This window comes from Echinops telfairi, unplaced genomic scaffold, assembly GCF_000313985.2.
Source record: "Echinops telfairi isolate 266 unplaced genomic scaffold, ASM31398v2 ScPeMD7_3533;HRSCAF=4204_0, whole genome shotgun sequence".
Taxonomy (NCBI): Eukaryota; Metazoa; Chordata; class Mammalia; order Afrosoricida; family Tenrecidae; genus Echinops; species Echinops telfairi.
Window position 1 is genome coordinate 17,157,782 of NW_022107431.1, and position 26,614 is coordinate 17,184,395.

The 26,614-nt window shown below is 50.1% G+C and overlaps 1 protein-coding gene across 3 annotated transcripts; it reads right to left on the reverse strand.

The window, feature by feature from the left end:
- Positions 1-705: 705 nt before the first annotated feature.
- On the reverse strand, positions 706-24,731 carry AKAP12 (A-kinase anchoring protein 12). Of its 3 annotated transcripts, XM_045294448.1 has the most exons (4): positions 24,624-24,731; positions 2,600-7,410; positions 2,418-2,527; positions 706-1,678 (listed from the first exon to the last, which is right to left on the reverse strand). In XM_045294448.1, the coding sequence occupies exons 1-4, from the start codon at positions 24,646-24,648 to the stop codon at positions 1,675-1,677; spliced, it is 4,950 nt and encodes a 1,649-aa protein (XP_045150383.1). In that variant the 5' UTR covers positions 24,649-24,731; the 3' UTR covers positions 706-1,674. The 3 variants fall into 3 exon arrangements, with proteins under 3 accessions (XP_045150383.1, XP_045150380.1, XP_045150381.1); XM_045294445.1 differs by having other exon boundaries at positions 2,418-7,410; XM_045294446.1 differs by lacking the exon at positions 24,624-24,731 and adding an exon at positions 11,892-11,918 and having other exon boundaries at positions 2,418-7,410.
- Between the last annotated feature and the right edge of the window lie 1,883 nt (positions 24,732-26,614).

Consider the following 26,614-nt stretch of genomic DNA (forward strand, 5'->3'; position numbering starts at 1 on the left):
TTCCTCATGTGGTGGTGACCCCCCAACCATTAAATTATTTTGTTGCTACTTCATCACTGTCATTTTGTTAGTTAGGAATCGGGTGACCCCTGTGAAAGGGTCGTTCGACCCCCCAAAGGGGTCACAACCCACCGGTTGAGAACCACTGCCCTAGACTGTTACTCCCTTTTAGGGAGTTGAAACTCCAATTTGAGGAGTCATGAGCTATGTTTCTCAGGGAAAATGACGCGGTCGATATGCCAGGCCAATTCTAGGTGTGAAAAGTAGGCGCCAGACTGTCTTTTGTGTGACAATTGACACCACACTTCCACATGACCGTGGCTCTATACATTTTTGACAGTTACAAAAATATTTCAAAGATCATCTTTTATTTTAGGCAGGGCTTTTTTTTTTTTAAAGTAAGCAGCCTTCTGAGAATTTCCTTCTAGAGACGTGTGCCATTGTTTGCCACTATAAAACCAATAATGTTCACACACAACATGAGCTTTTTCAAGATGATGCCAGTAGCTGATGGAGCTCTGCCGGTAACATCAGTCTGTTTCAGCCGCTGCATCCCTCTCCCGGGCTCCTCCGGCACTGACCTCAAGCCAGCATGGGCACACAGAGTGACTGGGATGAGCAAGGTCAAGCTGACTGGCTCATTGGGTTGGAAGCCAGGAAACCTGAATCCCAGGCTTCCTACATTCCTAATAAAACCAGCAAATCTAAGTGAAGCAAAAACTTTATTTAAACCATTTGTCAAATCACAAGGTATCCAAATGAACATAATGCAACATTGCTCTTAAAAAGAGTGGGCACAAATATGGCACAGACATCCAGTCTAGCAAAATACTATTTGGAAAGAACTGGCCCTATGTCAGGCTACATGTGTGCACAGGGCCCAGCAGATAGGAGTGGAGTCAAAAACTGAACAGTCCATTCTTTTTCTTTGTAAGATGAAAACATTCCACCTACTGTCTCAGGACGGGGTGCGCACGTTCAAGCCACGCTACCACAGCCAGGAGAAAAGGCTCAGACGGAACCCGCTTCCCTCCAGCCACCCGGGGCTCCGAAGGAAGCATCTCCCCAGCAACCATTGGGCTTTTGGTCTGTCTCCAAGAGGCTTTGGGGGTTTTGGTGCACACTGCACAGGATGGGAAGAGCGGCTGATTTCAGGCTCGTGCCCTAATCACTGGTGCAGCGCCTCAAGTGAAAATGACACCTTCTGGTTGGGCACGTTTGTTCTGGAAGCTGTTTGACCAGGTTAGAACTGAGGCTGGAAGCTGTCCACGGCTTCCCTGTGGGGTCTCGTGGTATACAAAAAGGGGGGTAACTATTGTGTGCATTGACTTACACATGAAGAAAAAATATACACTCGATACCGAAAGATTACGTAGGACCGACATATAAATACACAGAGAACGAGCTCCAGTGGAGCAGGAGAACTAAGTATTGCCAACTCCAGTTCCAGGTGAAGCGTTGGGCACTTCAAAGTAAAACACGTTCTATGGTGGCAAGGGAAAGAGGCAGGGCAAGCACGCGCCCGAGGAAGCCTCGGGGTTGTCGGGGGTCTCCTCAGGCCTGGTCCTAGGATCTCAGAGTTCTGGAATATAGGTCTTGAGTTTCGGCAGCAGCATTCATTTTTCCTTCTTCTGTTGCTTGGCTTCACAGTCTGGTCTTGCAGATGTCAAGAGTTTAGCTGTAGGAAGAAGAATAAAGAAAATCTCTCTCCCCTTCACGCACGAACAGAAGAGCTGTGGCACGTGAGGTGCCCTCGTGTGTCTTATGCTGACTTGGAAGCGAATGGAAGTCAGAGGGTTTGCGTTTTTGTTTTTTGGTTGGGGGCAAGGGTACGCACTTACTGAACTAGTGGCTGGGGCACCCCAACAACCATCAGCCTCTTTCAATATGTGCATAGGGACATTTTCAAAGTGTTACAACTGCGGGGAAAATTCACTGTTTTCTAGAGAGCGATCTAGAGAGCGGCTCAATTCCAAGCGGTCAGCTATAAACTCACCGTGGGCATCTAGTGATGGAAAGAGACATCCAACAAACTAGACGGAATGTGCTGAGTGAACACAAGGGATTTCCTCTGTCTTTGAGCCACTCCTTCCCCCACCCCACCCCACCCTCCACTAATTTTCTTCTAAAGCATCATGGAGGGGATAAAGAAAGCCACGAGACCTCATGGGACAGAGTAAAGGGGGACTGGCAAAAGTAGTAAGAGATAACGGGTTTCTCCACCAACTTTCAGAAGCCCGCTGGTATGTCAGTAGGAGAAAACGAAAAACGATCCCAGACTTCCTGGTGTACCGGACAGTCATTTCCCCCATCGTAGGTTCTGCGTAAAACGACAGTTCCTTTACAGAAAAATGTGCCACCAAATGGCATCAAAGGAGGGAAAGCCACCTTTTTCATAGGAAAGGATGCTTACTTACACGATGTCGGTGGATTCCGGAAGTTCGTCGGGTTTCTCGGCCTCCCTCTCTGGCTTCTGCGTTTCTTCCTGCGGTTGGGTTTTGGTCTCTTTTTCTGATGCGCTCTGCACGGGGCCTTTCTGAAATTCTTCTCCTTGACCGTCCTCCTCTTCCTCCTTGTTCAGTTTGGGTCCATTCGTGTCTGGGGTCCCTCTGCGCAGGTCTCCCGAGGCGTCGGTACCTCGTGGGACCGGGTCCTGAGTCTCAACAGCGGCTCCTTTTTCAGCCCCTTCGGATTCCAGCAGTGACTCTTCTGTTTTCCCTCCCGGCTCAGATGTGGCGCCCTCAGCATCTTCTGGCACAGACCGTGTTCCAGCTACATCGCTCTTGGCATCTGATGGGAGGGCGGCCCCTTCAAGCTGCTCTGGGCCCTTTGCACCGGAACCTTCCCCCTCGACAGCAACAATCGTTTCTGCCCCGTCACTCTGATCTGTGGAAACGCTAGAGGGCGTGGCTGCCTCTGGCTCGTCTTTGGGTGCAGTCGACTGTGTTTCATCCTGGGCAGAAGCGAGGGGCTCACGGTCTTCTTTTTCAGCGTCTGGGTGGTCAGCTTTGTCCCCTTGGGCCTGTGGCTCCGAGCCAGCAGGATGCAGTTCGGGGCTGGCTGCTGCTGAGCTCACGAACTGGCCGACGGCGATCTCAATCACGTTATGGACCAGGTGACCGCTCTCACTCTCAAAGGCCAAAACCTCGCTTCCAGCCCTTGAATCCTCCTCCCCTAGCATGTTCCCTTTGACTTCCTGACTAACAACCTGTCCAGGGTCTTTATCTGCCATCTGTTCCTGTGGAGTGGTCTGATCTCTGTCCGGGTCAGCGCATACTGTGTCTGGTCCGGCTTCAGCAGGAGCTCCGGTCCCTGGGGGCATTGCATCTTTGGAGGCCCGAGCAGTGGAGTCTTGATCTTCGTCGGAGGGTTTCTCTTCAGGTGCAAAGGGTTTCTCTGCAGACTGCAAAGTCTCGGCTCCCGCTTCAACAATCTCGATTGTTGCTCCGATGACCCTGTCCTCTGCGGCTGTGACGGGTGGGGTTAGTGGTGCATCAGAGCTTTGAACCTGGACTTCTGTGGACACGGTCTCCTCGGAAACAAGGCACGGGGCGCTTCCTCCCACACCGGCAACTTCATTTTCTCCGTCTACAACAGTCCCAGTAACTGTTGGAGCTGCCTGCACGGTTCTAGCTGGTGTTTGCTCAAGCTTCTCTCCGTTTGCTTGGGCTGGTGGTGTCTCGATCTTCTCCCCTTCTGCCTGAACTCGCGTCTCGCTCTGCACTGGGGAAGAGAGAGGCTGGACCTCAAGGCTATCAGCGCACAGAGCGTTCTCTTCGGATTCGGCTGCTGGAGTAACTTTGTCTTTGGGCTCGCCTTCTGCTATCTGGTTCTGACTGGCCATTCTCTCTGTGTCTGTAGACCCTTCTACTCCGTCGGCCAAGGGTGTGTCTTTGGTCTTCTCATCGGCACGGTCATCTGCCTCTGAAATCACTTCGGTCTTGGAAAGAGTGGCTACAGTTTCCACAGACGCCTCTTTATCTGCTTGCTCCAGGACTTCTTCCGGTCTGCATGAGTCCTTACCATCTTCCTGGGATTGACAGCTGGGAGGGAAGAGACGCCCCTCTTTCTGCACAGGGCCGGCCTCTGCTTCGGTGGGTTCTGATTGTGCGTGAGGCACCACCTCGCCACCGTCATGGATTTCTCCCACCTGGTCTGGCTGTGCTGCGTTCAGAGTCTCAAATTCTGCTACTGGGGCGCTTCCAGTGGGCTCACTGTCACTGAGGGTTTCCACTGAGTCGGGGGTAATAGCCTGTCCCCTGGTAATCTCCTGTGACTTGACCTCACCTGAGGTTTCCACTGCGGGAGGGCTTTCAAGCCCACTGCACTCCACACTCTCGGGGGCTTCAGGCCCCTTTGGGGGGCGTTCTGGTGTGGTCTGCACAGTTAGCTTCCCTTGGACATCTTCCGTTTTAGTTTCTTGCACCTGCACTTGTAACCCAGAGTCCATCTCTTCTGTCACATCTAGCCCCGTGGATTCCTCTTCTGCTTCTTCCACCTTCTCTAGTATTTTTGATGCTGCCTTCTGGGTGGCCTGGCTTGGGTCTTCTGGGCCAAGGGAGTCGGGCAGCTGTGATTCTTCCCTAACCTTTTCTGCCACTGCCTGTAGGACCGCTTGAGTTCTTCTTCCTAGGCCTTCTAGGTCCAGTACATCTCCTTCCACTTCCTGAACGGGGGTGGCTTCCTCGGTGGTGTCGGGAGTGTCGGTCAACTGGGAAACGGCTGAAACCATCTCTGTGGTCTCCTCCGCACCGGAAGCTTCGGTAGCTTCTTCGGCACCAAATGCCTCCGTTGTTTCTGCAGCTGTTACAGCTCCGGAAGTCAATGCCATCTCACTAGCCACCATGTCAGCCCTGGCTTCTTTGCTCTCTGGCAACGTTTTGGTACCGGTGGGGACTTCTGCAATAGCTTCTCCTTCCTCTCTCTCCTCTCCTGACCGTTTGGCTGTGTCTTCTCCTTGCTCGGGCTGGTCAGTCACTGATGCAGATATCCACGAAGGAGATCTCTCTTCCATGCTGGTGACTGCCCGGGTCCCATCAATAACAGTCACCGCCACCGTGTGAACCAGACTCTTACTGAGCTCCTCTGACACGTACACAGGCGCCTCTGGCGCAGGCTTCTCTGCCCTCTTTTGGGCTTGCTGTGCTTCGATTTTCTCCCGTTCGACAGCATCGTACTCTGACAGGGGCACTACAGCGGGGACGTCAGAATCCTCTTCGTTGACCTCTGCTGGGCCTGTGTCCTCAAGAGTGGCTTGTTCTTGTTTCCCATCCAATCTTTTCTTCTTTCGTCCAGGAATGAATTTCTTAATCGACACCCAGGACTCTTCCTTCCCGAGTTCGACGTCGGAAGCTGAGGGCTCTGCCCCAGTCCCGGGCAGGGAGTCTTCGTTTTTCTCCTCCAGTTTGGACTTGGACTTTTTCCTTGCAGTGACTAATCTTTTAAATGACTCCCAGGTGGACACGCCCTCGCCTTCTGAAGGGCTTCCTGCTTGCTCTGGGGAAGAGCTTCCAGGCCCGTGATCGTGTTCTGGGGGGATGGCAGGGATAGGGTCTGTCCCTGGCTCTTTGTCTTTTCCGGCTTCCTCTGGTTTGGGGATGTCTCCTGCCATTGTTTGGGGGCCCCCTTCGTCATCAGAAGAGGATGCCTTTCTCGCCCTCTTCTTGGAAGATCCCACACAAATTAAAGCTTCCCACGAGACCGAAGTGTCGACCTTGCGCTTTGGTTCCTCTGGCCTCTGCTCCTCTGCACTGGCTTTGACGTCCTCTTGCACCTCAGAGGCTGCGCTCTCGGTGGAAGACAAGGTGGCACTCTTGGTCTTCTCCGGTTCGTCTTCCTTATCACTTTCTGAAGGCCTTCTCACCCGCTTCTTGGGTGTCACCATCTTTTTGAAAGATGCCCAGGGGGTAACCCCTTCTCTTTTCTTCTCCCCATCGGAGGTAGCGCCTTCTTCCGCGTCCCCATCCGCTGGTGCGTCTGCGATGCCTTTCTCCAGACAGGTTATCTCCTCGGGTTCTTCCGGCGATGAAGCAGAGCTCTCGCCCTTCTGGTCATCGGTACTGTCCGGGGACTCAGCGGGGGGGATGTGACTGGGCTCTCCCGGCTCCTCCTCGCCTGCTGGCGCGCCTCGTTTCCCTTTCTGCTTCTTTCCAGAGAGCTTTTTTAAGCCCGTGCTACTGAAAAGTTTCTTTAAAGGGCTTCCCTGCACCTTTGTTCTCTCTTGGGTAGACAGCAGTTCCACCTCGCTCACGATGCCCTCTGGGGGTTGAGAGGACGCCTTTTCTTCGGGACTTAGTTCAGTTGGTTGGGCTTGGTCCTCTCCAGGGACAGAGGCTTCTCTGGTCATGACCACTACTTCCTCGGCTGGCTCAGCAGCCTGCACCTGGGCGGTTGTTTCGGCAGATTTCTCAGGGGGCAAGGACGCTACTGCTTCGTCTGCCCCCGTTTTCTGCTCCTCGGTCCTGGCATGGACTTCTGCAACGATCTCAACTTTTTTATCAAACACTTCAGTGGCTAGAGGAGCGGCTCTCTCTTCAGATGGTCCCCGGACTCCATCAGCCTGCTCATCGCAGGGCAGCTCTATCTTCTCATACTCGGCGGATAATCGGGCATCGTGCACACTGCCCCTCTCCTCCTGGGCGGGTGGCTGCTCAGAAGCCTGGGGTTGCTCTGCGGTAGCCTCTGCCTTCCCGTTCTCTTCAGGGGCTACTTTTCCTGCTTCTTGTTCCTTCTTCTTCTCAGCAGCTTCCACTTCGTCCTCCTTCGGCTTCCGGAAACTGGTCTTCTTCCTCCAGCCCGCCCAACCTTGAGTGAAGAACTTTTTGAAAGGCGATGCCGTCTCATTGGCGGTGGGGCTGGTGGGAGATTCTGGAGCTTTGCTGGCCTCGTTCTCGCGCCTTTCGTCTCCTCCTTCCTTGCTTTCCTCTGCGGCGGAGTCCGCCTCGGCGTTGGGCCGGGCCTCCTTGTCCTCGCTCTGCTGCTCGCTTTTCACGGTGTCTTCAGCGTTCTCGAGAGGCGCTTTCCGTTCGCGGTCCTTGGGAGCTGCTTCTCCTCCGGCCTCCAGGCTGGCCTCCTGATGGTCGCCAGCCCCCCGGGAGCCTTCCTCTCCCTCTGCTTCATCCTTCTTGACAGTGAGCAGTTGGACAGCGTCGGACTTCTCGGATTTATCCTTTTTCACGGTGAATTTAAAGCCAACAAACTTAAATACCTTCTTAAACCCGACATCATTAGACTGGGACTCTGTAGGTTGTGTTAACTCGTCTAAATTACTTTCAGAAGAAGGAACCTGCTCAATGATTTCTGGTAAATCCTCCTGCCCATCCTCGGCGGTGTCTTGAACAACGTCTGCGTTGGCAGCCATTTCTTTAGCTGAATCCTTTTCACCTACATCTTCAGACTCTCTCTGTCCAACTATTAGCCAAAAAAAAAAAAAAGAGGGAAAGGAGAAAAAAAAAAGTCATTACAATTCAAGAAATTTAAGGTTCAGTCTGTGTGCAACATAACGCATTGGTGCCTCCCTTAATGCCAGGCATACCACCTCCTTAGCTCCCACTCCCCAAAAGGGTAATTCCAGGTTAGGGGAAGGGTCTTAATGGTATTTTAAAATCTTAACCCATCAGGTAATAGCTGCTTCTTTCAAATGAACTTTAAAGATTAAAAAGTTTAAGATATTACTCTAGTCTGTTTCATGTAAAGGTTGAACAAGCAAACAAAGAATGTTGATGCATCTAAGTGGGTGCAGCCTTAGCATCGCTGGTTATTGCACTGAACCTACACATCACACCCATGGGTTTCAACTAGAATTCATCCCCTTTTAGATGTATCTTCTACTGTATAGAAAACAGAGTTAGTGGGATAAATTAAGTAAGAATACAAACACGCATCTAGAGAAATTGGGGCTCTCTGATATAAATAAGCCTGGCCTCTTCAAAAAGTTCCCCAAAGGAACAAGAGCTCCTGGGAGAAATTCCAGGTTTGGGGTTGGGAAAGCAGAAGGCACACTGTACTGGAAAGGGGTGCTCCAAAAAGATAAAGACAGGCCAAATTACACTGGAGCCACCTCTGAAGGGACTCCAACTGGTCAAATATTGGAACTTAAAGAATGCCATTGACAATTTATCTGACTCCCTGTATAACAACAAAAAGAATCAAGTGATAAATGTGGAGCAGAGAGCATTTCTTAAAGGAAAATTGACAAATACATTCGACTTTCATCCTTCAAAGACTGTTGCTAGGATGCTATGAGAGTTGGTTTCATGTCAACTTGGCTGGGCCAGGCTGTTCGGTAGTTTGGCAGCTGAGGCTTCCTCCACGATGTTTTCTAACATAATAGTGTCACCTCTGTGATAGGATCTGCTGTGTTCAGCCAAGCAGTTGTGGGACAACTGGGATGGAGTGCAACCTCTTACTCAGGTCACAGCCCTTACTGATGCTTCCTCAGGAGTGTGGCCTACTTCATACCCAAGTAGACATTGTGGAGAACTTCTTTGCACTTCCTGCTAATGTGGATCCTGACTCTGGCTTATTGACCTCCAGTTCTTTGGACTTGAACCAAAAGCCCGCCATATTGCCTGCCGACCCTGGGAGCCATCAGCACCTGTCATCTGCCTGCTGACCTTGGATCCATCCTCTTCTCCATCCACTATCGTCCTGCTTCCTGGTTTGCCGGCCCAGGCAGCTACATGAGTCAGGAAAAGCCTTCCATCTAACATAAGCCCCAACTGCTTCTACAACTGTGTACGCCATTTCGTGGTCTAAATTTCTCTTTGTAAGCATCACTGGGTTTCTTCTCTAGAGAACCCAGCCTAACACAAATGCTAAACCAATTTCAGCAGACTTAACTTGGATTAGGAAGTAGAGCCTGGTAATTTGATTCCACAAGCAGCCAATGAAAACCCTATAGATCACAATGGTTCATCCAGTCACAGGAATGGCCAGGACTAGGCAGCGGTGCTTCACTGTATTGTGCACGAGTCGGGTGACTCCACCCCCACAGCTAGCAATCTAAAGCCTCTTTCTCCCCTTACTTTTTTTTTTTTCCAACAGATTTGTTGTTGTTGTTTAGATGAAACCTGTAAATTACGCGGGCCTCCAGGGACTCTGGAGGGTTAGAGGAGTACTGATGGGAACTCAAGTCAAATACTGGCCACAAGCCACCATGGAGCCAGTGCTGTCTGTCAGCTGCCTCAACCTCTTGGTCAGAGCAGCAGTTACCACGAAGCTCCAGAACATTTATTCTGGCATGCGCATTCAAGGCGCATTAAAGACAAACAAATGGAAAACCGGACATTTCAGACAGAGGTAGTGGTTTGGAGAAAAACCAAGAATCTCTTTATTTAACATAAAATACATTTCCTAATGGATTTCCCCTTCTCTTTTAAATCACGATATGAAATACTCATTTGTGGCCAATTTAGACTTTATAGCCCCCAAAATAAATATTCCCATCCACCTCGGGCAGTCGGAGCCATTGGGGTGGCGCTGCTGGGTGTTGGATTGTACAAGGTCAATAGTTCAAACCCACCGGCTGACCTTCAGGAGAAAGTGGAGGTCCTCTGCCTCAGAATGCTAATTATGTAGGGCCCGTAAGGTGGAATCAACTTGATGGCAGTGGGTTTTTGTTTTAAACAGTAATGCAAATATTTCAAAAGAAAGGAAAATTGGGAAAAACATGATTATAATCACTCCCGAGAACGTTTGACTTTTGCCCTACATTTTAATTGCGAACATTCTCTTCCATTTAAGAAATAGATATACACTATAATGAGAAGACATGCTGTAAGCTTCCATTTCTCCAACTACAGAAGTCACTTCTACTATAAGTGACAGACTCCCTGGTTGTCCTGAGGTGCCACCCAGGCAGTTCCTCTGCGCACCAGAAGGGACAGTGTTCCATTCCAGCCAGCACCAGCTTCACACTATTGGCTCCACTGTCAACACATCTTGTTGAGGGTCTTTCCCGGACTTCTCCTTTACCAAGCATCATGCCCTTTTCCAAGGACTTGCCCCTTTGGATAACACGTCCATAACAGGAGACAACTTCTCACCACCCTCACTCAGTTAAGCACTTTTTTCCCCCTGATCTGCAAGGCCACAACCTCAGAAGCCCAATGGGAGTGCAATTCTCCTTCCCACATCGGAGGTCACCACGGGTCGGAAGAGGAACTGTTTCCATGAAAGATTTCTTAAAATGACCCCCCACTACAAGCACACGCTTATTAAAGACCTTCCCAAACACGTATGGCATAACCCAAGAGTTGTAAACATCTTTTTCTGAAAATAAATAAGTAAGGATGGTATCATTGACTGGAACCGAGAGAAAAAAAAGTCAAATCCCCCAAAATAAATTCTATTTGAGTACAACTTTATTGGTCACATTTCTTGCAAACCTGAGATTTAAAAACAAGCACGCCTGAATCTTTCTGGAATTCACTAAAAAACAGCTGTTTTTCTGGCAGAATGGGAGAAAGGTGTAGTTCACAATTATCTTCCCTCCATGCTCCAAAAGCTGTACAATTTGAAACTTGTTTAAAAAAAATTTCTGGGATGAAAGGAATGTCTACAATGAAGCAGGCTGACAAAACGCAGAACACATGGGCAGTACCCCCAAACCAAAAAGCCACTCACGGCCACTACATTGATAACGTCCTAACCAGCCTACAGGGCAGGACAGAAGGGCCCCTGTGGGTTTCCGAGACACTAACTGTTCACCAGAGTAGAAAGCCTCCTCTTTCTCCCTCGGAGCAGCTGGTCAATTGATACTGCCCCAACATGTAACCCACTAGGCCACCAGTCTGATGTTTTCTTTATGGAAAGTATGCAACAATATGTTATGTGGGTTGACCCCATTCAACCAATTAAGCCCAAACTATATAGGATCTTGGGAAATTTTTAAATCCTAACTGGTCCACATGTCTTGCCATGTCTTTTGATCTAATTCTAGGCATCCTTCCTGACAGGGTGCCAGCCAAGCCTGTACCTTGGCCTCCATCCACAGCAGGGCTCGGCCAGCTCTCTGCTGCCAGAGACCCTCGCTCCACCACACCACACCCCGAAGCTGCTCGACACCCGTAAAGGTCCCAGGGACTAGGGGATGGTCTACTTAACTGAGCCAGGCAGCCAAGACCGTTTGTGACAAGGGCCACCAGCACAAAGGCAAACTTCCATTGCACGTGCATCCCTTACACGCACAAAAGACCAACTTACGGCCCTCGAGTTAATTCTCTCACAGACCTTAGAGAATGGAGCAGAACTGCTCCATCAGAGTTTCCCAGACGCGCAACCTTTATAGGACCAGCCTCATCTTTCTCCCTCAGAGTGGTGGGCTTGAATCTTGTGCTACTAGCCCAACCCCCAGCTGACGTATAAGTATGGCCTTCAAAAAGTTGGCGGGAACTTGGCATTGAGAGAATGGGATTTCTCCCATGGATTCTTAAAGCCTCCTTGTCTGTGCCCTGCCAAGCCCAGACCATGTGTTTAAACCTTCCAGGAGGCTGGATCCGGTTTGTCTCCAGGCATCACGGCCCACTTACTGGGGCGGGGCCTAGTTGCCCTTCGGAACCCATCCATTTTGGACGCCTGCGTCGTTCAGGTTAAATATTGTAAGCTTCCTCATGGACTGCGGTCCAGATCTAGCTTGGGTTTTCCAGGCAGAGTGCCCGGGGGGCTGCACTTTGGCCTGAAACCCAGCGCTGGCCGCTGCCTCTGAACGGATTCCGGGGTATTAAGGGGACTTTAAAAATAGCGTTATGGCTGGACTCCTGTTCCTACGGGATGAGGTGTCCCCAGGGGTGGGGCTCCGCGGGGACTTGATGAGCCTCGGTCGAGCCCACCCATCCCTAGTCACACGCCATCGAGGGATGCAGTCGGGCCCTGCAGGGCGCACTACTCACAGCACAGGTTACTCCACCAGGGCATGGTGCGGGCCACGAGCCGCCGGGGGCCGCCCTACGGAGGCCCGGGAGGCCCAGCCTTGATCTCCCGGCTGCCTCATCCTAGATGGAGACTGGCTGGCAAGTCGGGGCCGCCAGGATGAGTGCGCCCCCTGGGGGCCGCCCCGCGCGTCACAGAGGCCGCCCCGCCCGGCCCCGCCCCACCATGGCCACGCCCCGCCCCCTACCCAGCGGGATGGAGGGACGCACATCCCCGGATGACCCGTCCTGTCTCCTGCTGTGAGTTCACGCGATGCCTTGTGCTCTCAACCCCGTAGCGGGCTGTGACTGTGGGTGCCACGCAGGAACCCCGGATGAAGCCTGATTTTAAGAACTCAGCCGTGGGGAGAGACCTCCCACATGTACCTTACTGTCTTGCAGCCTTGGAGCCCGACGATGGGCACGCTGGTCTCGCCTACGGGCTTACAGGGAGTCATCAGCCTCACTATGCCTCGTGGTGACCTGCACACCTCAGGGTGACCTAACAGGACGGGGTGGAACTGCCCCTGTGGGTTTCCAAGACGATCACTCTTGATGGGAGTAGAGGGCCCCACCTTCCTCCCGCAGAGTTGGGGTGTTTCCAACGCACGGCTCAGGACACCACCCGGGCGCCTGTTCCGGGGACTAAGTGGAATTCAAAGCTGGTTGATCTGACAGGATCGAACGAAAGAACTATTGAAGGATAAGTTAATTTATGTGCCAAGAAAAATGTTCAAGAAAACAACAACTGGTTGATCGACTTTGCCAAGGCCACAAGAGTGGGCGTGGAGCATTTTGTGAACTTCCGATAGCTACCAGGGAGGGCACTAACGAGAAACCCCCCCTACCCACCCACGTGTTTATTTGAAAGAAGTCAATTCTGTGCCTATTCAAAGGTAAAAATCCCAAGTTTCCCCCCAAAAGTATGACAACGCTTTGGAAGTCATTAAGTGCCCCTTATGACAAGAGTGTGTATGTAGCCTGTTTCCCCGAAAATAAGACAATGTCTTACATTAATTTTTACTCCCAAAGATGTGCTAGGTCTTATTTTCAGGGGATGTCTTATTTTTCCATGAAGAAGAATATGGTTCACATTTATTGTTGAACAAAAAAGGAAATTTATTACTTGTATATGGTATGGTAGTAGTTGTCATCACAAACCAGCATAACCAGACAAATTGTAAATCCTACAGTATCAAGAATTTCTTGTTACTACCATTTATCTCCATGTACAACAATCTATGGTACATTTACTCATTTATTCAATGACAGTCATGTCATCATCTTCTGGAACATCATCAATAACACTCCAAACCCTTATTTTCGGGGGGATGCCTTATATTTCAGTGAGAGGCAAAACTAAGTAGGTCTTATTTTCTGGAAAACAGGGTGTTGGTCCTAGGATAAGGTGACCAGATTTTAACATTGGTAAAGTGGAACACCATTGATAAAACTCATATCCTGGAGAAATAGCCACATGGCAGCTGAAAACCGTATACCCTAGCTTGTCGTGCATTCTTTCCAAAAATCAGGACTTTTTAAAAACGGCACAGGACGCAGGAAAAATTGTTAAAAATTTGGACTGTCCCGTCAAAAGCGGGACGTCTGGTCACCTTACCCTAGGAGGGAAATTTTCCTGTATGTCTGAGGCTGACGGGAATTTAACTTCTACTGGGGTCATCAAAAAGTTTGCAGAAAAAAGAATCAAAATATAGTAGTCTTTTTTCCTCTATGAACTTTTAAAAAGCCCCATCATATTCCAATGTACACACACACATATGTCGTGGCTATTGGTATGAAAACCACTGTGGTGCTGGACTGCCAACCACAGAGTGGCCAGTTCAAAACCACCAGTCATCCCACGGGAGAAAGAGGAGGCTGCCTGCTCCCTTTATAAAGATCTACAGCCTCGGAAACACTTTATAAGGTTGATGTGAGTTGGAATCATCAACTGGATGAGAGTGGGTTTGGTTTCTGATATATTTATACTTAAAAAAAGGAAGGATACATTAATCTTACCCACCCGTAAGCAGAATGTGACTTAAAAGATCACCTGATCACCCCATCAGCCTTGCCCTGGAAAAAGCCTGGATAAGGCAAGAACCAGTAAGTTCGAAATGCGAGCCAGTCACGGGAGGAGTGTAAGCAATCCACATGGAGTCTGCTTATTAGTTGTAAGGGAGATAAAATGTAATTACACGCTGGAGAAATCAGACAATACATTAACTCAGTGGTTTTCAACCTTCCTAATGCCGCGACCCTTTAATAAAGTTCGTGTTGTGGTGACCCCCCAACCATAAAGTTGTTTTCGTTGCTACTTCATCACTGTCATTTTGCTACTGTTATGAATCGGGTGACCCCTCTGAAAGGGTCGAGACCCACAGGTTGAGAACTACTGCTTTAACCTGAGGGGCAAACAAATCTGTCTTGGGGGAAGTACAGCCTGAATGTTCCTTAGAAGGAAAGATGGTGAGCCTTTGTCTCACCTACTTTGGACATGTTATCAGGAGAGCCCAGTCTCTAGTAAAGGACACCATGCTTGCTCCAGTAGAAGATCAGTCAGATAAGGAAGACTGTCGGTGAGATGGACGGACACAGTGGCCACAACAATGGGCTCACACATCACAATCGTGTGTACACTGTCTGTGTGCACAGGGTCCCTATGAGTCAGAACCATCTCCATGGCACCCAACATCCTAGGGTTTGGATGTTGGGTGATCATTTAACATACATGGGTACCTGCTTCTGCTCCTCATCACTGCTGCGGATGCTGCTGGCAGAGGCATTGGCAGTGGTGGAGAGGACACGGGGACAGACAGTGAATTAGGAGGGCCAGGGAACGTGTCCAGCCCCACAATGTCGTGCCATCCTGAGCAGCAGGCGCAGCCTACACCTTGCAGTCCCCACCGCTGCCTGCCAAAAAACCCCACAGGAGCCTCTGCCTCACCTGCCAAATCCACCTGTGTCTGGGTTTGTGCTCTTTAAAACCATACAAAGGGAAAACGTCTTACCTTTCAAACAAAACCGTATGAGTCCACAGATGTGTATGTGGCTGGAATGTGTCCCAAAGTTCCTTAAGCAGCATACCTGTATGTAATGGTGGTATGCGGAATTACTTGATAGGGCTTTCTTTATGCCATGGTCTTTAGGATCCCAAGTGGCACTTGGGTTAGGGACTGGGCTGCTAACTGCAAGGTCAGCAGTTTAAACCTACCAGGGACCTTGAGGGAGAACAATGAGACTGTCTGATGTAAAACTTTACAGTCTCAGGCAGAGCGGGTGTGCCTGCTCTTTTGCTGGTGGGTCAAGGTAAGAAAATGTGGGCGAAGTTGCTGGTAGAGCATGTGGCTGAGTTTGAGTGATTAGTAACAGGGCTCACTGCAATGGGAATCGGTGTATAAAACTGTGTATAAAACGAGATATCTGCGAAGTGGAGAGGGGTGTGTGTTTCCCAGCAAGAGAAACGGGGCTGGGAATGGAGCGTGTCTGTGTACTGGGAGATGTCTGTGTACTGACTCTCCTAGACCCAGACGACAGAGGGCGGTGGCACATAGGAGACGCAGAGGAGCCCCAACAGAGGCAGCACTTGAAGCCGTCGTGGGCTGAGCACCCAACAGGGGGATGGAGGCTTGCTCGCAGAGAACTTAATTGAGAAACGTTTCTGACCCAGGGAAGCTAGAACCAAGTGCTTCTGGCTGAGGGTTATGAGCAAGGCTGGGCTGAAGGCCGGAAGGGTGAGAGAGGGGCGTGCTTACCAAAGGACTAATTCCTGATCTTGAATCATCACCTGTGAACGTCTCTAATAAACCCCCCAGTCCTGAGTATTGTCGCTGAGTTCTGTGGGGCCCTTGCAATGAATTATTGAACCCAGCAGAGCAGTGGCCAGTGCCCTGGGGAGATGGTGGGTGTCGGAAGTGGGAAGAAGGTTGAGGGGTGGACACACGCCTGACCTGTGCCCCAGAAGAATCAGCCGTGGGCTGATGAGGTCAGAGGAGATCAGACACTGCCCTGTCCACGCCTTTGACAGTCAGTCAACGCCAAATGGTTCAGAAAGGTGTACAGTGTATGGCAAGAAAAGATATGTTAAGGGTGCAAACCCTGTGAAATAGTTAAGTTGAAAAGGTGTGCTGCGGTTTGGTTTGGTTTTCCAAGATCTCTCAAGCAAATGATAAAACATATGGGTAAAGTGTTCCCAGTAGGTAAATCTGGGTGATGGGAATATGGAGAAGCCCTGACTGTTGTTAATTTTGCAACATTCTGTGTATCTCAAGGTGGGCTTAATGATTTTCAATAGTTGGGAAGAATAAGCAACTGCAGATTTCTAATAGAAATCTAAAAAACGGCAGAGAACAAATTTGTTTGTATTTCAGAGGCGTTCTGGTGGTGAGGGCTAGCCACAGGGTCAGCAGTTTGAATTCACCAGCCACTCTGAGGGAGAAAGAGGCTTTCTACTCCCATAAAGATTTAAAGCCTCAGAAACCCACAGGGCCATTCTACTGTGTGCTACAGGGTCATGATGAGTCAGAACCCATTCAAGGGCTGCGAGTCAAGCGATATTTCTGTTATAATACATAGCAGACACTCCATCTGATGTTTGAGAGGCACAAAAGGATCCCTACCTAGAACAACAGTAAAACCAACTTTCCTGGCCTTTTTACTTAGCTGTACTTTTTACTTTTACCAATTCCAAAAACCCAAACCCACTGCCATCCAGTGCGTCCAGCTCCTAATGACCCAATAACCAGAGTCGACCCACTCCTTGGGGATTCTGAGTCTGTGAATCTTTAAGGGAGGGGGCAACCTCATCTTCCCCCCACCCAGTGAAAGTGATATATAAATTGTAAATGCTTTAAAACAGACGCAAATGGAGAAAAATATTCATAATGACAAGATTCCGAGAAAACCATTATTCACTTTTCGGTTTTATTCTGAATAATGTATTCATTAATCTTTAAAATCATGACGCTATAGCCGGGCAACTTACTTTTCATTTCTAATTTCTCATGAAACACATTATGCCAGAAACATTCACAGGCAGGAAATCACTGTCCCCAAACCTGAACGACGGCGTTTCAAACACAAGAGGGCGGCAGGGGACAGCTTTCAGCTCGCCGAATGCAAGCCTTCATCCCTTAACCTTTTTTTTCTTCTCAGAAATCCACGGTACTTAGTTTCCAAAGCGCTTTCAAATTTTGTCAAGTTCAATGTCACTTTTGCCTATTTTTAACCTCTCTGACTTCCAACTCGACTATTTCATGGGAGAAACATGCGTCTGCTCTCTTGCTTTTATCTTGACCCTGGAGCACAATTTGGCCAAGTGAGGGCCAGAGGTGGCGAAGTTCTCTCTGCTCTGGGGGCTGCTCTCCCCTCCCTCACTTTTCTCTGTTGTTCCAAGCGTACCCCGTACACCACCATCAGCCACACTTCCCACGATCGGGCTGAAAGGCAGGGCCAGAGGTGCTCAGACGTATGCAGCCCTTTTCAGAGAAAAAAATTACACAGCATCCTCCCGGCCATTAAAAACTTTGGTACGATAGCCCACAATCCAGGATAAAGTATTGGACCTGCTTCTGCAGCCTCCGGGATTGTCCCAGCAGGACCACTGGGAGAGGTGTTTTGTCTGGCTCCTGGCACCATCTGTCAGCACCCCCCTTACTGTGGTGGACTGTATGGTGCCATGGTGCTATGCCACCAATACCTCCAATAGCCAGCAGGGTCACACATGGTGGACAGATGTCAATGTCTCCTTTTAAAAATTAGCAAGTGAGGACCCTGTAAGTCACAACAGACTATGCATTATCCAATACATTCCTGAGGTGAACCCCCTGGATCAAAAGGTGCTCAGAATACACAGCAGCTACAGCAATGGGCTCCAGCCGACCAATGAGCATGAAGCTGAAGCAAGGTGGGGCAATAGGTTGACAAATTTACTTTTGGCAAATTTAAATGACTTGAGGTTCCCCTATACCATTGGTTCTCCACCGTCCTCATGCCATGACCCTTTCATACAGTTCCTCATGTTGCAGGGGCTCCCAACCATCAAATGATTTTCGTTGCTACTTCATCACTGTCATTTTGCTACTGTTATGAATCGTCATGTAAATATCTGATAGGATGTATTTTCAATGTTACAAATTGAACATAATTAAAGCATAGAGATGAATCACAAGACAATATGTAATTATATATTGTGAAGGATTTCTTTCTAATTACAAATAAATGAAATTTTGTCTGGAAGCCTGGTGTACCATGGGTAACAGTCCACGCTGGGTATGTGGGCGTATCTGCATGTGGGCAGACCTGCCTGGAGATTGATAGAGGAGCGGTGTTTTGGTTCCTAAAACCATCGGAAATAAGTGTTTTCTGATGTTCTAAGGTGACCCCTGTGAAAGGGTCGTACGACCTCCATAGGGGTTGCGACCCATGGGTTGAAAACCGTTGCCCTATGCAGTCATTTTTGTCACTTCAGAATTATTACCTGCTTTGAGCTTGTCAAATTGGATAGGACGAGACAAAGAAACGATAAGAACAAATAACGAAAATCGCAAAGCGTGATCATCCCGTGGCTGGTTTGCGAATGAACTTTTCCCTTTCTTGCATTCAGAAGGTCCTTCCGCATAAACTGTGCAACTTAGAGCGGCCCCTACATTTCAATACAGTACCGTACGTACACTGAAGAACGATGTGAACCCTCCATGGCTCTCCAAGTGCTCCATGCCTCACTACTGCCAGTGAAGACGCAGGTGTTTAGGCTCCAGACTGGTCATCCAGTTTTACAAAGGCCCCTAAGGCAGAATCGGCAGCTGTTCACACTTGCACCCACTGCCTGTCATTCATGGGTCCCCCCAACCCCAAACAAGCCAGTGGCTCTAGAGTTGGCTTCACTTCATGGTGACCGTGTGTGTGTGTGTGTGTGTGTGTGTGTGTGTGACAGGAGAACCATGCTCCTTAGGGTTTCCCATGGCTGTGGCCATTGGGTGGATTTGAACAGACAACCATCTGTAGCAGTCAAGGACTCCACACCCCCGCCCCCACATGCACTTAAAAGTGGGAATTAAAGACTACAGTTGCTTCTGCAAATCCACCTGCAGGCCCCGTACATTGTGCCGATGTGTTTCCCACACGGACCCGCAGGGAAGCAGCACCATGCATGCCATGCTTCATAAAAACCCATTCCCCCAGAGACCCCGTTACGGCCCCTGTCTGTGAGCACAGACCCTAATCCCATGCTTGCTCCTGCGGGTGGATGCAGGTATGTGTAAAACATTAACTGGAAGAGAAAACGATGACAAAAACTAGACCTTCCACTCACTCTTGTCCTTGGCTGGACATGGACGGAGGCGCTGCTACAGCAACGGCCCTTCACTGCCATCAAATCGACTCTGACACGGAGCGACCGCACAGGACAGGGACAACTAACTGCCCCTCTGTGGGTTTCTGAGGCTGTGCCTTGATGTAACGCCTCCTCTCATGGACGGCTGGTGGCTTCACACTGCTAACCTGCCTGACTCGTAACTGCCATGTCCCCAGAGCTCCAGGAAGGAAGAAATTAAGGCTAGGTTGTCTTGTTGTCACAGCTAAGAGTTGGGGTTTCAATTAGTCAGGTTTCCTGGACAAATGAAAGGGATGTTTCCATCAACAGTGTGGAGAGTGAAGCAGGACATGCTCAGGAGTTCCCAGCAGAACCCCTCTCGGTACATTTTGGTCCCTAAGAGCACACACCACCTTCAATGACTATCACAGGAAAAAAAAAAAAATACAGCGTGTCTTTCACAGGAATAATCATTTCCTCCGTGTGGCTACAACATTGCTAATGATTTTGTCACTACAAGCCCTTCCACGGTTAAAACCTACTATTAATCGTGCCAAAGGAAAGAGAAAACATACAGAAAGTTATCTTTATGGATGCAGTGAGCAGCAAAAGGTGAAATCATTTCATGCACAAAAACCTGTCTCACTTTGATAAAGGATTATTATAAAAGCTTTTTCCGCCTGTAGGTGTTTATCGCCTACAACACTACATATTCCTCCAGATAAATGTCCCAGAAATCCCAACTAATGGAATCACTACAGCTCTCAAACAATAGCTGTGGCAAATCTACAACTGCTTCCTGGAACTACCCAGAAGCCCTTTAGCCCCCAGAATTCCACAGGGCCCACAATCTCCCCCCAACAGGGTAGAGGTTATGGTCACGATACTGCTCGCTGGCCTGAACCGCTCTCCCCAAAGCCCACATCATGCGGTCGGCGGTTGTGTGTCCAAAGCCAAAGGATGTCACGCCCATCTTTTGCTAATTTGTCCAAATCCTGAGAGAGCTTAAGAGATAAAATCATGCCTGGTAAAGTCAGGGCTTGGAGGAAGTCTCTCTGTGCGGTGGAATGTCCTCAGCCTGGACACCACATCACCTGTCACGAAGATGCCCGTGGCTGCAAGACGGGGCAACGAACGCTTTGCTCCAAGTCCTAGCCAACAGGAGTGACACAAGTGTAGCGTATTTCCTTTTACGTTAGAGACTGAGAGGAGGAGTGCTCTTTAGGAATACGTGGTATTTACGCATTACACAATTCCTTTCTGGAAAGGAATTGGGCAGTCATACTTTAGCAACACCGTCGGGTTTTGTCGGGACAGGAGTGTGATGTCGCAGGAGCGACAGCACTGCCTTTCACCTTTAGTATGATCCGTCCTCCTCTCGGATCCTCAGACGCCTCAGGACCGCGGTCAGTTTAGCTCTGTGACATCTGGACTTGGTTAACTTCCCCCCTGAGATCTGCAGCATTGTTCTGGAATTTCTCCAGAAATTCCCTGCATTCTAAATCGAAGCTTATATCCTACCCACCCAACTCCCCTTGTGCTAAAACTCATTAACCATGAAACCTCCAAGTGATTCAAACACAGGAGCAGCGGAACCCTGTAAGGAACCCTGTAAGGCGCAAAGAGCCTGTCTTGCCCCTGGGCCTTGATGACCCCTGAACTGGGGTCTCTGTGGTCAGGGGTAATTACAGAGCACGGCATGCCTGGTACTGCTTCCACTGCTGGTGGAAGAACTGTCGTCTTTTATTCCCACTTTTAAGTACAGATGGCCAAGTGCTCCTCCGCTACTGACCAAAAGGTTGTCTGTTCAAATCCTCCCAGAGGCACCTTTGAAGAAAGGTCTGGAGATCACTTCCCAGAGACCACAGCCATGGGAAACCCTAAGGAGCACCTGGTTGTCCTTTGGCACACATAGGGTCACCATGAATCAAAGCCAACTCTATGGCGGCGAACAGGAGCCCCGGTGAGGTAGTGGGGTGTACGTTAGCGACTGCTGCAAACCACAAGGTCAGGCAGTTGGAAACCACCATGGGCTCCCTAAAGAGCGACTGTGTCAGAAATGCACGGGAGCAGTTTTAGGGAGTCCTGCACGGTCGCTAGGCATTGGAATTGACTACGGAATCAAGTTCTTGTTTGTTTTTCCCTACAGCTACTGGCTTGTACTTTGTTAGTCTGCAGGTGGGGAGGGACCCGTGAGAGAGTAAAACCAACCCATGGGGTTCTCTGAGGCTGTAAATCTTTACAGCAGCAGGTGTCTACATTCTTCTGCGGAAGGGCAGGATCTCTTGTAGGTGGCCCCGGTCTTAGTTACTTGGGGAACCTCAAAAGGCATCTGCCTACCCCACCCCCAGCCACACCCAAAACGTGTGTGCATCTCCAACCGTTTTACAACTCAGATGTGATCAGATTTCGAACTGTGCCCCCCCACCCAAAATCACATTAGCATCACAATGAAAATCTTATTTCCAAACAATATTACACCCACAGGTATAAGGAATAGGATTCTAAAACTTGGTGGGGTGGGGGTGTCAGGATGGCAATGTAGGCACAATTTAATCCACAACAGCACCTTTTTACACAATGAGAAAGAAAGTGACTGTCGGTGTTCTTGAAGGTTCTCGGCAGTTCTGCTTTTTACTGGCTGTGAAACCTTGGGTGAATCACCAAAGCCTGAGAAAATCAGTTTTCAGGAGAAAACTTTCTGCAGGATCTTCGGGAGGTATAAACTTACCCGATGGAATCCACCCGCAGGAGTGGCAGATATTAAATGTCGTTATCCATCTTTAAAAAGGCATGTGTCCAGAGAGGCTCTGCTCACCCTTGGTTTTATTAAACAGCCCATTTAATTTCCCTGGCTGTGGCCAGGGTAACTGTTTCCTGTCTGACAAGGCTCTGGACAACTAACCAGGGCAACTCCAGAGCCCATTAGAAGCAGCCCAGTGGATTTTTTTCCTACTTTAAATCTTGTAAAACTCCAACCAAACCCCCTGCTGGCAAGTTGATTCTGACTCATAGTGACCCTATAGGACAGGGTGGAACTGCCCCTGTGAGTTCCTGAGGCTCTAACTTTTATTTTTTTAATGAAAGCAGAGAGCCTCATCTTTCCCCCAGGGAGTGGCTGTGTTGGAACCAGAGACCTTGCAGGCCACGGTGTAACCCCCTCTTCTCCGAAAGCCCCCTCTGCACTGAGAAAACGCACCTCAAACTCACTGCCTTCGGTGCAGACTCAAGGGGGACCCTGTAGGGCAGAGTGGACTTGCCCCGTGGGTTTCCGAGACTGCAGCTCTTTAGAGGAGCAAACAGTCTCTTCTTTCTCCTGCCTGCAAAAGGAAGGGAGTTACATAAATTAATCCCAAACTCGCATGAATGTTGGAGCTTCTTTCTTCCCCAGTCCACGTGAAAGGTAAAGAGTAATGTCACCTTAAATGTTCACGACACACTAGGGTTGGTAAGAGGCCACAATGGTCAGAGCCCAAACGAGCGACGACGGGCATGGTCATGCTTCCACATGGGGTGCCTGGAATTGCCAGCTGAGGGGGTGGGGGTGGGGGTGGGGGCGTGTCAGCTGAATGGCAGCTGAAAACAACAACAGCATTTTTGGGGATGGGGTAACTAATATTATCTGTTAAATTTGGTAACGCATGCATTAGAGGAGACAGGGAAGATGGGCTTCTCCCGTAATAAGCAAGTCTACACTCTGGGATTACAGTTGTTGTGAGATACGGAGACAGCTCTGGCCATCCACCTAACAAGCAAGGAAGGCCTCAGGATGACCCGAGCCAGCACAATCTTTGGGAGATTCAGGTTCTGCCACATTCACTGGGGGTGGGGTGCCAGGAACCATTCATGTGAACTGACCACTTGCCCCTTTTAGAAAGGAGGCTGGCTCTGACACAAATGTCCCAATCTCTCTCTATGACTGGTGAAAGGTAAACACACTTGCTTTTCAAGGTTTTAGATAACTATTGATTTGTAAATCTTCCTTTTCGGGGGATAATTTGCAGAGAGGGAGGGGGAAAATGCTTAAAAAGTTTCTCCTGTGAAAGGTTTATTCGTTGCTAAATTAGGGGGTGGCGTGCTATTTTGCTAGGGCAGAAAAAGCATTAAAAAGTTAACAAATCCTTCACACCCACATGGCGATAGCACACGGAAAAGCACAGATCTGAGTGCAGTTGCCAGAAAACAGGAGAGGACCCTTCCAACTTTCCCATCCTCCCTCAGCCCTCGGGGATTAGCAGAAGCAAACCCATTAACCCTTCGCTACCAATAGCAAGAGCCACCCTCCCGGCCCACAAGCAACTGCACCTGGACCGTTCAATCAAATCCCGAACCTAAGTGTACTGCAGGCAGGAGGCACCTGAGAAACGAGGTCAAGAGGACCCCACCCTTCGCTGTGACACCCCACAGGCCACACTTCAGACAATCCAAAGTCGGGCACTTGCGTATCTCACGCATAACGAAATTTGTGATCTGAATAAAGAGAAGAGGGTGCTGTGCTTCAGTCATTTGATTTTATATAGTCCACGGAGCCATAGCTCCTACCTATCTGAAATTATCCTGATTGGGGGAAATGCTCAGAAAGGGCAGGCGGCTACCTCTAGGGAGGCCTTTGGCGGAAATCTCAGAGTAAACACGCTAATCTATGGGAAGTGAGAGATTATTTTTAGTTTGTGCTAAACTTTCACATTCATTTACAATTCTGCAGGAAGACGAAGGGTTGTGTGTCGTTCTAAATCTGGCAAATTCTGCAGCTTGCTTTTCAGAAAAACAGGGAGGGGTTTGGTGAGAGACAACCTAGTATTTAAAACCAGGGCTGTTCAGAAGCCACTCAATTTGCAAATAGGGTTTAAGTTTCTTGCTGTGGGGACAGAGGGTGAGAGAGGAGTTGAAAATATTCAGGTTCTGCAGGAGTCCACTAAGTACAGTGATCGATACCCAGGGACAAGGGCTGTAAGTGCGTTCTGAAGATAAAACTTTAGTGATCTGTAAATTATTGATCAGGGGGAGGCCTTACAGGATACTGTTCCCAGTCAAGATTCCTAGATACACCCTCTCTCCCTCTCACTAGTCATTTGCCCAAGTGACACGCCGTTCCGACCCCTAATTTTATAGTCACCTTTTCTATGAAAACCAGAGCGAACATTTTTAAAGTCTCCCAAGTGACTGTATGTTCCCACCACGCGAGCCCATGTGGCAAACTGTTGCAATTTCTCAAGGCGCGGACCTTCGCTGGCGAGGAGGCCCGCTTCCAAGCTCACGGACCTCCGCGGGAACGAATGCTTCTTGCGGGGCGCACACTGAGCAAGCAATGCCCATCGGTCCCTCCCGGGATCCCCACCCCAAGGAAGGCGCGACGGGAGCAAGCTGTGCTCTCGGGCCGGTGTCACCCCCGCCTGCCTCACCTGTGATGGTGATGGTCCCCAGCATGTTTGCACGCGCCGTCCCCCCGCAGGGCCCCGGGGCAGCCAACTCCTCCCTGCCCTCGTCCCCCGGGCGGGCCTGGGATGAGCAGCAGGAACCAGGCTCCGAGGAGAGGAAGAGGGGCCCCGTCCGCGCCGCGGCGGCAGTGGACTGCGGGGCGCGACGCGCAGCTAATTATAGGGACACCGCCCCCCCGCCCCCCGCCCCCGCGCAGCGCGCCCCGCCCCCAGCGCGCCCCCTCCCCCGCGCCTGGGCCGGCGGCGAGCGGCACCTCTTCCCGGACTTGGCACGGGAATGCGGGTCACGTGGTTCGTTTTAAGAAGAGAGCGCCTCCCCTCCCACCCGCTGGGCTGTCCCCCGGGCTCCGCCGAGGGCCGCCGGGAGGGTGGGGCACTTGCTGCAAGCGTAGCAGCCTTAGCCAGGGGGCTTTCTCGGTGCTCTGACTCCCCCACCTCCACCCGGGCACCCCGCTTTGAGCCACGTTTACAAGGACAGATAGGGCATTCTACTTCGCTTTTTCAAACTGTGCCGCCCCCTTCACTCGGCTGAAAGGCTGGAGGCACGTAAAGCACGGTCCCCTTTCCAGCCTCCACTGCGTTTTCTGTTGCTCACCACCTGTTGGAGACGTGCGCGCGCGAACACATACACGACACACGCTGATCTCACACACAATACACACGCTGATCTCGGGGCTGCAGACTTGAGTAGTGTGCCGTCCCCGACTCTCTGAGAAGGACTCCTCTTGAAATTCCTGCAGTGGATTGCTGGCCAAATCTGCATGTTCTTTAACAGCACAGTAGAGAATTCCAGGGAGGAATACAGCCCGGGGTATTTGCAAAGCTTTTGTCTTCCTTCACGAGGAGCCCTGGTGGCATAGTGGTTTCTCCTTGGGCTTCGAAGGTTCGCAGTTCAAAACCACCAAGCGCCCCGGGGCAGAAACAGGGGGCTTTCCACTCTCACGATAAGTTACACGGTCTTGGAAACCCACAGGGGCAGTTTGAACCTGTCCTACAAGGTCGCTGTTCGTCGTGCTGGATTCGGGTAGCAGTGAGTTTGGGGTTAGTGGTGGCGTCTTCCTACAGGATTTCAAACTGAACTGGCTTTCACACTGCCCCGCCCTCCTCGTCTTTGCTTTAGCTGAACCGGCTGCTGCAGCCAGTGTGTCAACCCATCTTAGGGAAGGTCTCCTGTTTTTCACGAATCTTCTGCTTTACCAGGTATGCGTCCGTTCTACAGACACATGCCCAAAGGAAGTGAGGCCAGGTCTGGGCGTCCTTGCTTTGCTAAGGAGCACCCACCGCTGGACTGCTTCTTCCAGGGCAGATCTATCCATTCTTCCGGCAGTCCCCGATCTACTTCATACTTTTTTTCCTAGTACTGCAATTCACAGGAATTTTTATACCTTGTCCAGCTTGGGTCATGCATTCTCAAAACAGCATCTTTGCTTTGTAAAGAGGTCTTGGGTGGCAGACCTCCCCCGTGCAACATGCTGCTGTTGGCTCTCCAGGCAGCGGCTCCCATAAGGGGACTGACTGTGGATCCAAGTCAATTGAAATGTCCGGCCACTTCAGCATTTCCTCTGCTTACCATGCTGCGGTGAATTGGCCACTTGTGACGAATTGTTTTGTCTCGTTGAGGTGGAATCTAGAACGCAGGCTGCAGTCTTTGACCTTCATCACTAAGTGCTTCAAGTCCTTACGCTCCGAGCGAGCAAGGTTGTAGCACCGGTGTGCTGCAGGTCAACGAGGAGTCTTCCTCCCATCCGGAAGCAGAGCCCTTCTTCAGAGCGCCCTGCCTCTTAGAGTTATTTTCTCAGTGTGACGATTGAAAATGTACAGTGGAAGGATACAACCCGGGTGCACCCCTGTCCTGATGGGAAACCACCCCCTGGAAAGCCAATGTTCGACAACAACAACAATAACAACATCTGATGTTGTGGGGTCGACTCACGCCAACCCCATGCATGCATACA